Genomic DNA, 13,232 nt, shown 5'->3' with positions numbered 1-13,232 from the left:
CATTTTAAAATAGGTCTGTTTGATTCTAAAACCAACGCTCTTCCCACCATGTCCATTACAACATGTGACCATGTCAAGGAAATACTTATCTCTTTCCCTTTAATGCAGGCCTCAACACTATATGCACATTGATGTAATGCCTTAAACCAGGTAATTCATTTAAAAAACACAATATTCAAAACTGTTGGTTTGTTTCTAGTAAACATAAATATACATTATTCACAGGCAGATTTTACTTATAAACTTTTCAATAAGTTTTGTAGAAACAGTGTGAGAACAGCTTTAACTTGTATATGATTATATATATGAGAAAATTCACTAGCAAGGACACTCACTAATTGTTTCTCCTAAAACCCTCTTAAAGCTAATCATTCCAACCCACATTAGTGTAATCATGGCAGAATTGTTTTGCATTTGATAAGTATTTATTGCTCACCTATTCATCTATTGATTAATTCCATAAACATGTGTTAAGTGCTTATTCTGTGTCAGGCACTCTTTCATATGCTATGGAGGTTATCAAGTTAAAGCAGACACAGAGTCTTTCCATAAGGAGCTTATGGTGGCATGAGTGAAATGAGGTATACATTGAAAAAAAAAACTACACAAATTGGTAGAAAGTTACTTGACTTTTCTTGGTAAAAAAAGATGAGTGAGGCATAAATTCAAAAAAAGGTAAAATATAATGCCTAGGACACAATGAGGACAGGTAAAGCTCTGTGAAAATTCAGAGGAATAAGAGATTGGTTCTAGAGGAGAGGATGAGAGATGGCATCTTGAAGTCGTTCTTGATCACGATATTTTTGGTAGATAAGACAAAAGTATATGATAAGAAAGTTTTAAATTCTTACCTTCACACTTATGATAAATCTACATATTCTAAGAATAGAATTTTGACACTACAACAAAAGTGTTAAGATTCCCTAATGATAAAGCTATCTTGAAGTTTCACAGACATTTATAAAAATTGTTACATAAGAAATAATAAATATTAAATCACTCCACTCGATCATGTCTGGGTTAATTTGCAATCAGTTGCTAAAAACAGATTACTATCCCTTTAAAATTTCTGTTTTAACACATGTATTGAATACTGATATTTTAATGATTTCTAGCAATAATAATCATTTTTAGCTAATGAAAACAAACTATGCATGTGGAATGATGGGAAAAATAAGAAAATAAGTTATGTGATGATAAGAAGAGTTATTTGTTAAAAGAGATAAAAATCCATTTTGTTCAAAAACATAAAATAATAAAACCTTGAGGGTTTTATTTCTGTCCCCATTTATCAGTTGCTTTTCAGATTTGCTTGTGTTCGTTGGTCAAAGAATTCTCATTTTAAATTGCTGACTCAACTTAGCAGCCTGGGTTGCTTTCATTATTATTAGAAACGTGGCTTTGCAATAAAGACAGGGTTGACTATTTTGCGGTTGATGGATGAAGCAAAATGGAATCCTTCAACCCTAAAGATGAAACCATCAGGCATCCTGAAAATTGGATACAGCTTAATAGCCCAAGAGGACAATTTTCAGAATAGAATCCTGATCTCTTCACCATGGATAAATCAGCTTTATTCAGCTACGAGTGATGGAAATATATTTTGGCTAGCAAATGTATAGTTAGAAATTCGTAAACTGAAAGAATCTTCTGAAATGTGGTTGGAAAAGAGATGTTTTGAAAATAGCATCTCAGATAGGGTTAAAAAGACTTCAGGGAGAAAGATTTTTTCAATTTTGCAGTCTGTCCTTGGAATGCCATATTTAGCTACTCTGGGACAATGGTTGAGAACATATCGTAATGGTCCCAACTATAAAGGGACTATAAAATGGGTTTCCCTTAGCTTCAGCACATCAAAGTGGGGAGAGAAATGTGTGGGAGAAGTTGAGACTTATGAAGACTATCTTGGAAGAATTTTATAGTTAATTGGTCTCAATGTATTAATCAATATACTATATAATGATAATTTGTTGAGCACTTCTTATGGGCCAAACAAGTTCCTACAGTACATGCTTCATATGCATTACTTAATCCTCACAACAATTCTATCATAAATTTCCTATTCATCTCCCCATTATGCAGGTGAGGAACTTGAGGAGTAGGTTAGATAACTTGCCAGTTAATAACAGCAATTTTATCCTAACCCAAGCACTCAGACTCCAGAGCCAGTGTTCCAAGCACTGTATTAAATAATTATTGGAAAGCAAGTAAAAGAACAAACTCAAAAGCAGGCAAAGGTATTTGGCAGAAAGGTCACACATCATTATTTTGCAGTTACATTACTCTTTCTCCTTATTTGAGCTTTATTGTCAGCTAACTGCAACGCACAAATTGGAGACATGTATTCATTTATCTCAACAGTTTTATTTTCTTCCCTGCACACAATATGTATTTGTGCCCCTGGTTTATGGTATTTAATTCAACCAAAGGCTTTCCACATGCTTTTGAATCCTTAACAGTTTTGGTTTGCTTTGCTATATACTCTGTACCAATGAGGACTCGTGAAAGGGTTGCAAACTCAGTGTGGAGCCACTGTTTCTTATTTGCCTTATTTTCCCTTTTAAGTCAAGATAAATGCAGAATGCTGAAGTTGGGAGGGATAGTTAATAGTTATCTTAGTCTGTTCAGGCTTCTATAACAAAATATCATAGCCTGGGTGACTTAAAAACAAAAGAAATTTGTTTCTTATAGTTCTGGAGGCTGGGAAGTCCAAGATCAGGGCACTGGTAGATTTGGTGTCTGGTGAGGTCCTGCTTTCTGATTCATAGATGGTGCTGTGTAGCTAGGTCCTCACATGCTGAAAAGGGTGAATGAGCTTCATTGAGCCTATTTCATAGGGACACTAATTCCATTTTATTAGGGTGGAAACTTCATAACCTAATGTCATCACCTTGGGGATTAGGTTTCAACATATGAATTTTGGGGAGGCACAAACATTCAGACTACAGCAGTAGTTATACTGAGTGTCACACATAGAGTACTGAGTGTGTTACTACTATATACAGTGACGGTACATTCAGCATGAAGGAATCATTGCACTCTGTTTTCTCTCCTAAGAACATTTAAACATTTGGGAAAGTATAAGTACAAGCTATTAACTACCTAAGTGAGTGAATTAGGTACTTATTTCAAACCTAATTCATTATTTAATAGGTAATACCTCATTTATTACATTAATGTTATATGCCTAGCATTGTACTAGACGCTGTGAAAGGATATGGGTAGGCATATAAAACATTCCTATAACCTAAATGACCAAGTATTGCTCATAAACTACTTTGATGATTTTTTTATGCCTATACAGTCTAACTTAATAATAAAGTTCACATTTTAATAAGTTCAAGAAACTTAAATGTTGTCAAAGGATAGCATATATTTTTAACAATTTAATTGAGAGAAATATTTTCTTAAAAATTCATGAAATTATTTCTCTCAATTAAATTGTTAAAAATATATGCTATCCTCTAATAACATTTAAGTTTCTTGAATTTATTAAAATGTGAGCTTTATTATTTAGACTGTAGGTGGCTCACGCCTATAATCCCAGTACTTTGGGAGGCCGAGGTGGGTGGATCACTTGAGGCCAGGAGTTTGAGACCAGCCTGGCCAACATGGTGAAACCCTGTCTCTACTAAAAATATAAAAATTAGCCAGGTGTGGTGGCGGGCACCTGTAATCCCAGCTACCTGGGAGGCTGAGGCATGAGAATTGCTTGAACCTGGGAGGCGGAGGTTGCAGTGAGCTGAGATCGCGCCACTGCACTCCAGCATGGACGATAGAGTGAGACTTAGTCTCAAAATAAAAAAATTGTGAAATTCATATGTTTAAGAAAAGTAGCAATCAAGGCTTTGACTAGTATTTCTACCACATTGTTTTGTGTAATTTATACGTATCTTCCTTTTGTATTTTACTGAGTTAAGTTTTTGGGCTATAAACTTATTGGCAGAAGCAGAATTGAATTAAATTTTCTGAGGTGTACCCCATCCATTTTGAGAATAACCTCACAATTATAACAATATTCTCTCAATTAAAACCTGCAGTATTTCTGCTCTCTTGAAGGGAGGGCTTTTCCATGCGCCATTTTGTGCCCATCTCCTTTGTAAAAATGTGATGCCTAGAGATGATGGGAACTGCAAGACACTAAGTCTCAGGAACACAGATGGAAATATAAACAGGAAACCAGTGGGGAGTTAATTGTGTGACATCTGGCACTAGGGTCCAGCAGAGGCAAACAAGCCATCTTACCACTGTCTTTTGACAAGATAGAGTTGTCCCCTGAAGATAAAGGTGGAAGATGGAGCCCCTCATTCTTATGTCCTCTACACATGATTCATTCTTAGTAGCTCCTAATGGCAGAAGGGACCTCAGTTACCCAGTGCAACTAGGACGGAAATAAAATGTAACATCCCCAGATGCCATAAAAAATGAGAAATTTTTCATTGTTACATAAAAATGGGATTATATACTGAATGTTGTTTATTTTTCTAGATTTTTATTTTTCTCCCTTTGCTATCTTAGATGGTAGTCTTAATGAAAGACCACTATTGCTAATTGCCTCTCTTTCTGAGTCCTATCCCTGCTTCAGGTGGGGGTCACTTTGCCTGGAGAGGGGACTGATTTCTGCTAGGAGAAGATGTGGAGAAATAGCATCAGCTGTAACATTCTCATTTATCATGAAAACAAAGACAGAGGTAAAAAATCTGCTGATACATTTAGAGGAGACAGAGACCAACTGTGGTTGGGAAATTGAAATCAGAATAGTCTTGATATCCTAGTTAACATACAGGAAAGTACAGATTTCTGGAAATAGCAGTTGGGCACCCCCATGGGATTGTTTTAAGCCAAAGTGTTTTCCGAAAAGTAAGCATAGCTGTCTTGAGAGCCAGCATGGGCTGTCTTGAGAGCCAGCATGTACTGTCAGGGAAGGGAAGCTGGAAATTGGGAAAAGTGAAATTTGCTGGTTCAAACTATCAGGTCCATATATCAACCATCATTCAGAATGAAAAGAGCTACTGACAAAGCAGTCTTTCTTTGGTTCTGAAGTTTGATTGATTGGGTGATCACATTAGAAGGAAAAATTTGCTGCCAGTGGAGAAAAAGACCTGAGATCCCAAACAAGGGTCCCAAGGTTTTGTTTGGGACCCTAAAGGGTATTAAACTATAGAATGAGTTTTTTTTTCCTACTTATTTTCCAACTAGTGGAGGAATACTGATTTAAGAACCATGAGCTTTAGATTTCAGTCCCAGTATTATCATCTAATTGTACAATTGTGAAAATGTTATGTAATGTTCCTGGGTTTTCTTGTTTATCAAATAAGTAGACTGGATTAGATCAATATTGGGGCCCTGCCCGCTGGAAAAGGTAATCATTTTAGTTTTTCCATCAGATTTGCTACAGTATTTGGCTGTTAGAAAATACAGATTTCCCTGAATTTTGGGAGGCAGACGTGGAAGGATCACTTGAGGCCAGGAGTTGGAGACAAGCTTGGGCAACATAGCACATAGCAACACCCTGCCACTACACACACACACACACATACACACAATACAGATTAAATTAAATTAATTCTCCATTTATTACACTGTGCCACCACTCCCAGATATCTGAAGCAACATCATTTGGGTAACAATAATTTTTTCCCCCTAACAATTGGGTAAATAAATATTTGTTGAATAGGTGAAAAATAAATTCCTAACTTCAGCAACTTCATAGCTAAGTGCTTATGAGTTGAAAATGAAAACAAGGGAAGATGAATAGCTCTTTGCTTCTGACTTTGGCATTTGTGACTTGCTAGGTTGGCAAACTGAGCACGTCCTGAATAAAGGTGAATCAAGAGTGACTGATTAATACCTTCTATGGCAAATGGCTTCCCCACAGTGAGAAGTTTGCAGTCAGCATCTATTGACACTTCATAATCCAGAAGGGCTTTGTCCATGATGAAGGCGTCTAGTTTCTCTGGATCATTCCTATATTTAAGACCAGAGGAGAAAAGTCAACATGATTCATTAATGGGAAGGAAGCATGAAGGCTGACAGCCGGCTTTTGTTTAGGGGACAGAAACCTGGACACTAAGGGCCGCACAAGCTACCTAGGTGCTGACTTAGCAGTCTTGGCTTCTCACTGACCTCTAGACTACAGACCAGGGGAAACAGACACTCTTATAAGAGAGCGTGACATCTTTCCAATGGGTTTATCTACCAGCTCCTTTCATTACTTCTAAATCCATCAGTAAAGCCAGAGCCACTCTGAATTGAATAGGAAGTGCGTAGAGAAGGTTTACTCTTATTACACTATTAGAGTGACTTCTTGTTGTTAGGCATTGCATTCATTGGTCTCTATACATTTTATCACTCAGAATGACTGTGATATAACAGATGAGGAAATTGAGGCTCAGAGGGTTGAAGTAACTTAAACCAGGTTACACAGCTAGTAAGTATTGGGACCAGGTTCAAATGAAAGGTGAGTCTGAGCACAGGCTGAGCTTCCACCTACAAAGAGGGCAAGGAAGGAGAAGTTTTAAAAGGAAATAACTGTCTAAAATACATGCAACGATTTCTTTGTTTTCAGCCACTTCCAATTCTTTTTGGAAAGGTGAAAGACATACATCCATTTAAGAAAGGATTTTCTATCAGGAAAAGTTTCAAAAAAATTCTTAGTCCAATTTGCTTTTATTGTGACTATGTCCTGAGCCCATCCCTGGATATTGTTACCATGGAAATGGACTATTATTCTTATTGGCTAGGCAGTGTAACCTCGAGCCAGGGGTGGGGTTCACTGCACATAAATCAGTGAGAGTAGAAGAGGGATGAAGAAATGCAAGATGCTGTGACCAAAAAGAGGGAATGGATTCTTTGAAGACCAGAAAAGCAGCCATTTTGTGCACCATATTATCTCCCCAGTTAAAGTGTAAGTTTCTTGAGAATAAGCACTCTGTATTACACTTCTTTCTATCTCACGCAACAACGACCTCAGTTCCTTTTTATTGTGTAGGTGTAGGTATTTATTTTTTGAAAATAAAAACATTTATTAATTTGAAAAAAAAGAAAGGATTTTCTACCCTTAGAGTTGTTCAAACAGCTTTGCAAAAAGAATAACTCTTTTCTATCCCTTCTGGACTCAGTCCTTCCTCTCTTAGATCCAGTGGAGAGGCTGTTCTAATTTAACACAGTATGGCTTCTAAACAGAGGAGAATATGACTAGAATTCATAGAAAATCAAAAAGAGAAAGATATCCTTAGACACCCAGAAGATTCATCAGTGGGCGGGAAACACATCTTTACACGAATGACTTTGTCTGGGTCATGTATAGACACATAGTAGGTTGGTCATCTTACCTTTTTGGTACCAATGACCATTGCTTTCTTATCCTACTCTTCAAATAAGTGAAACAGCCAATTTAAAATGCACCCCCTTTTCCAAGACGTATTGGATTTAAGTTACAATGAGGCCCACATTTAACTTTAACCAAAATGAAGTACCTCCCAGCTCTACAGTAATGGGAAGCTTCAGAAAGGGTTGGCGATGTGGATTATCTCCTAGGAGGTGATAAGGAATCTTAATGGAATCCTGGCAATAAAATAAAAACTGAGCTGAGAGCTGTTTCTCCAATCAAAGTTCGACTGTCACAGTACCATAATGTACCTTGACAGCTACCTAGCAACAAGTTATCATTTGCCAATATTCCACAAATATTTGTGGTAGCAATATGACAATAAAAAAGATGAGGTTCATTTCAGTTTTTTTAAACCAGTAATTCATAAAGCCTAATGTCTCTGGTATCCTTCCTTAAATAACTACTCTTGATTTTGGACTGCAAAGTGCAGATAGCTATAATAAATTTCAATCAAATGAAAAGACAAGAAGTAGTCAGTTCTCAGACTCCCATAGGACCCTTAGTCACCGGTGAGGAAATGGCCAAGTGGGATCCAGGTACAAGTAGCTTCAAGACTGGCTGAATCACTGTTGTGGTTTGCAGGGCCCCCAGTGGTTATTTCTATTATAGAATCATGCCCTGTCTTTTCTTAAGCATTGTTTAAAAATACATATCACACATCACGAGAAAACCAGTCACATATTAACATAATAAAAAGAATAAGCATTTTATTGGGAGTTAATTTTTTTAGAACACTGTTAATGAGAAAGCAGGGCCCTGAGAGAGTAGAATTAAGTAGAAGAGAATTTTGATGGGAGAGGGAAAGGACAGGTTCAATACGTAGAAATCTTCCTTGCACAGGCAATGCTAGGGGTTGCGCCTTGTAGGTCAGTGCTCTGGGATGCCAGGGAGGTAACATGAAGACTGTGGTTGTGGGAAGTGGTGGCTAAGGGCACAGGAAATGATTAGGCTGAAAGTGGAGAGTTAAGGCCCAGAGAGAAGTGGTGAGAGGGCATTAATGGTAAACTCTGCATATATTCCAATTTCACCTCAATCAGTGAATTGCTTGGGGAGCTTGTTAAAATGAAGATTCTGATGCAGTAAGTTTGGGATGAGGCTGGAGTTGCTGCATTTCTAACTAGCTTTCAGATACCAACTGGAGCATAGATGTTGCTGGAACGTGGACTATTCCACAAACATCAAGGGCCTACTCTTCCACCATGGTTCCTAGACTAGTCTGAAGTAGTGGTTGGATTCCAGAGAGCTGGTCCTAGTCCTGACTCTGCCACTCACTAGTTGTATTACCAAGGAAAATGGACTTGTTTTGGGCCTTCATCTGTGGCTGCTTTCCTGAAGATTGCTTCTCTTCAGGCTAGGGTGGCACCAGTGCTGGGCATGTGGGCCTTCTCAGGTAGAGCTCCTGAGATACATAAATTTCTTGAGTGGCGTGGAAGTTCTGGGGACTGCAGCAGTAGCTCATCTCATCCTTTTTCACACTGTCAGCAGAGCCCAGTTTGTCTGCCATTTGCTGGAAACCATTGCTACCCTGACATCTTATTCTTTCTTTCAACTATAAATTTGCCCGAAGAAGAGAATACACGAGAAGATCTGGGAGGCAAAGGGACTCTAAACTTCATGTCAGAGAGAGACTGTAATGTGTTGATGTTCTTGCAAAATTAAAAGTGACATTTCATAATACACGTCATATATAATTTTGCAAATATGAGAGAACGAGGCTTTTTCTCTAAGCTATAGTTAAAAGTCCATAAAACATTTTAAGTGGCCTGTTTCTAAAGTTGTTGAGAAAGACAAAACCCTTATGTTCCATGAAATTATTTATTTATTTCTATTCTTTCTTAAAAAAGAATTTGAGGTGGCAGGTCCTACTGTCCATGGGGGAGATTATTGACGCTGACCATGGAGAAATTAGTTTCCTGATGCTGCACAATTCTAGGAATTGGAGGTGTGGATGTCTGTTATTAACTTGATTCCATCAAGCAGGAGGGAGAAGACTGCTTACCCTCATGCCTTCCTGTTTTTCAGGAACTATTCTTTCCCTTTTCTCAGGAAGACTAGACAGAGCAGAGCCATCACTGCACCGTCTGCCTTTGTATTCAACTTCATTGAATTACAGGCTCTGATAATCTGCCATGGCAGTGTGATTTCTTGTGATTGCTTCTCATAAATTCTGATGAGAAGAATGCAGGCATGGGAATCATTGTCGTCTATCTTATTTCCTTTCTATAGAAAATCTCTAAGATAAATTCCATTTCCTCATGGCAAGAGGAGGCATTCCCTGGGTTTAGAGATATATTCACTGTGAAGGAAAAGGTTGCCTTGGGACACTTTATCCTCTGGCCATATTCCCTGTGTGTTTGACTGTTTCAGCACCATTGTTTTCTCAAGTGATGTAAAGCCAGCATTTACTTCCTCCACCATCTGCTATGCTAATGGCCCCACTGGTTCTTTGAACAAAGCTACTACCAACTTGAGACTATGCAGGTCACAAGTAATCTAGGTCACACAATTAAAACTATTTCACACTGTCTCCTGGGATCTCACACAGTGTAAAGTATTACTAAACACAATGTGGGTATATTTATCTGTCATTTTCAGAAACTAACATATACTATGTCAGTAGCTAAATTACTTCTCTTCAGTGAGAATTTTTCTTTGGATCCAAGAGGTTGACACTCACTTCAGATACTGCACTCCATCAGGGGTGGCTGGAACATTGTACCTTCTCATATATTCATGCATCTCTGGGAAACTTTGTCTCACATAATCTTCAGCACTGCTTTCTCGGACAGTTCCAAAGCGGAATCCTTGGGAGGGATGATGTAACTATGAGGCAGAAAAAGAAATGGCTTAAATAAAAATTATTCTTAGAATTGTTTTTAAACATTTTTTCTATAATTGTTTGAAACTTAATAACAATTCGGAACTTTTTTAACCCCCGCAGGCAGAAACATGTACATAGAAATGTACAGACATGGCTACATGCTTTTTACATAAAAAATTGTTCTATCTTTAGAAGCAAACAGATGGAAACAACAACAAAAAAATACAAAACAATTTTTTTGCATGTTGAGAACATATTAGAATTCTTTAGAAGCTGTGCAAATTGGCATGTAGAATCAGTCTCATTATTGTAAATTGCATATCAGACAAAGTGTATGTTCATAATAAAGATTAAGATACTCCTTGGTTAAAATGACATAAAACCCAAGTTAAAACCTTGCATCCTGAGATGACAATAAACCTGCCCTAATGCTGTAACTTCATCACTTTTGTGTTTAGCCACCTTTATACTATATTACATTTTGTTTATTAAATTTATTTTTGGTGTTATTGTAAAATGCTGTCTTTCCTTCAAATAACTGTATTATCCAATCCTGAGTTATGCTGTACATTTGCTCAAATGGAATGGTATTTAAGATAATTTGGAGTGACAGAGGGGAGGGTGGCAGGAGTAGATCTAACAATTTCATAGGTTTCCAGGATGCAAGACCTCACCGTGTGTATTAGTCGGTTCTCACGCTGCTATGAAGGAATATCTGAGACTGGATAATTTAAAAAGAAAAGAGGTTTAATTGACTCACAGTTCTGCATGGCTGGGGAGGCCTCAGGAAACTTAAAATCATGGCAGAAGGCACCTTTTCACAGGGCAGCAGGAGAGAGAATGAGTGCCGAGTGAAGTGAGAAGCTCCTTATAAAATCATCAGATCTCATGAGCACTCACTATCATGAGAACAGGTAACCTAAATCATGAGGGTAACCGCCCCATGATTCAATTGTCTCCAGCTGGTCCCTCCCACAACACGTAGGAATTATGGGAACTACAATTAAAGATGATATTTGGGTGGGGACACAGCCAAACCATGTCACCACGAGAAAAGACTGTGCATTGGGAGTCCTGCAGAGACTTTCTGTTACTAAGGAGAATAAAGATATATCACACGAAAACTTACTATTCAATGAAAGTTGTAGAGAAGCATTAATGTGTAAAGCATGGACTATTTAAAACATAAGAATGAACTGAGATTGGGCCACATTACTGTAGTCAGCAATATTTTAGAGATTATACATCTCCACAATAATTATAGTCAAGTCTTTGCACATTTTTGTTTTGCTTGATATTAACATTTTGTGTAATTAGTTCTGATGTGAATCCCTGGGGACAGAAATCTATGGATGGGCTTCATGGAGTTTATAAACCTCCTGAAGTAGTAGGCCATAGTTTTTGTAAATGTGTTTGTAATTTTCATCTAGGAGGGAGATAATATAGAGTATTTTGTTAAGAATTAGGTTTTTAAGTTGTTTACCCTAAAAATGATTAAGAACTCACCGAATATGGTGACAAATAACATATATTTGAAGATGAATTAGTTTTGACACACAGTAAACATCTAACAATATGGTAATAGTTAAATAAATTAGATGGCATATTCTTTTTTTGATTTTGTTTTGAGGCAGAGTCTCGCTCTGTTGCCCAGGCTGGAGTGCAGTGGCGTGATCTCAGCTCACTGCAAGCTCTGCCTCCCAGGCTCATGCCATTCTCCTGATATGGCATATTCTTATAGAGTGTAATGCAACATATAAATCACGTTTGTAAAGTATGTTTCATAAAACAAGGTGAATGCTCATATGACAAGTGGAAAAAAACTTTCATATGGTATGATAAAAATATGTATACATTTATTTAAATGCTATGATTTCCCATATATATTATACACACACACACACACACACACACACACACATGCACATACACACACAACTTGGAAGAAAACCCATTGGTGTTGAATTTACAGATGTATTTTTTTATTTACAGATTATCTGCAGAAACACTTGTCATGTTTGTAGGTAGAAAAATATTTTAAAATCAGCAAAATCATTCATTTATTCAACATTTATTGAAAGTCTACTGTGTACAGCTCTCAAAGTTACTAGGGTGACAAAGATAAATACCTGCAACCACTGCCATATAGGAACTCTTAAAACCTGGTTGTTCATTGTATTTCTTTGGCATTCCACTGTTAAGTAAGTAATATAGCTTACTCTGCGTTTAATGTAACTGTTTCATGCAGTGAACAAATTCTAATGTTTTATGTCAGCATAACCTTAATGCCACATCAACAATAATAAGAATATTTAACATTTATTAAACTCTTATTATGTGCCAAACATGATACTTAGAGCTTTACATGCATTATCGTGCTGAATCCTCATAATAGCTTCATGAAGAGGGCACTGTTGTTACTTCCTCTTAGGGATGAGTAAACTGAAGCTCAGTAACATCACGCAGTTGTAAGTAGCAGGGACTGGCTCAGAATCCATGTCTATCTCATTTCAAAGCATATGCTATTACCTACTACATCATCTTGCATTCTAGCTCATGACAACAACTGAAGTGATGATGTTTATTAGGAGGAGCTCACCAGGCTTTAAAAAATATTATCCTTATGCCTTGAACCCCCTGGGCTGTTCTCATAGTAGCAAATTGCAGTCATATGGCTTGAGCAAGGCACATTTATCAGCATTGTCTGCCCAACATCTATTCATTTTTCAAGACCTAGGTCAAAATTTTCTATGTGAAGTCTTTTGTCTTGTGTAGCTTCACCCTCCTACCCAGAAAAACAACAATAACAAAACTACTTATTTATCTGTGCTGACATAGTAGCTTGTACATATAAAATATGTAGGCAAAGACCTAGGTCAAAATTTTCTATGGGAAGCCTCTGGTCTAGCCTAGCTTCTACCTCCTACCCAAAACAACAACAATAGAAAAACGTAACTACTTATTTATCTGCATTGATACAGTAGCTTGCACATATAAAATATGTAGGCAAATATTTAT

The 13,232-nt window shown here is 37.2% G+C and overlaps 2 protein-coding genes across 4 annotated transcripts in view; both read right to left on the bottom strand.

Moving 5' to 3' along the window:
- Nucleotides 1-13,232, bottom strand: part of MRPL50 (mitochondrial ribosomal protein L50) — a 448,968-nt gene that overhangs the window by 240,289 nt on the left and 195,447 nt on the right. The window lies entirely within an intron of this gene.
- The window catches only part of GRIN3A (glutamate ionotropic receptor NMDA type subunit 3A), a 163,143-nt gene that overhangs the window by 44,375 nt on the left and 105,536 nt on the right, over nucleotides 1-13,232 (bottom strand). Inside the window, exons 4-5 of the mRNA XM_050761479.1 lie at nucleotides 10,071-10,216; nucleotides 5,852-5,967 (exon numbers count right to left, since the gene is read on the bottom strand). Of these exons, the coding sequence (XP_050617436.1) occupies nucleotides 5,852-5,967; nucleotides 10,071-10,216 (262 nt within the window). The remainder of the gene's footprint in view (nucleotides 1-5,851; nucleotides 5,968-10,070; nucleotides 10,217-13,232) is intronic.

The sequence above is a fragment of the Macaca thibetana genome, chromosome 15 (genome assembly GCF_024542745.1).
Source record: "Macaca thibetana thibetana isolate TM-01 chromosome 15, ASM2454274v1, whole genome shotgun sequence".
Classification (NCBI taxonomy): domain Eukaryota; kingdom Metazoa; phylum Chordata; class Mammalia; order Primates; family Cercopithecidae; genus Macaca; species Macaca thibetana.
The sequence above is the reverse complement of the archived record's forward strand: the minus strand, read 5'-3'. Positions and strand labels throughout refer to the sequence as shown.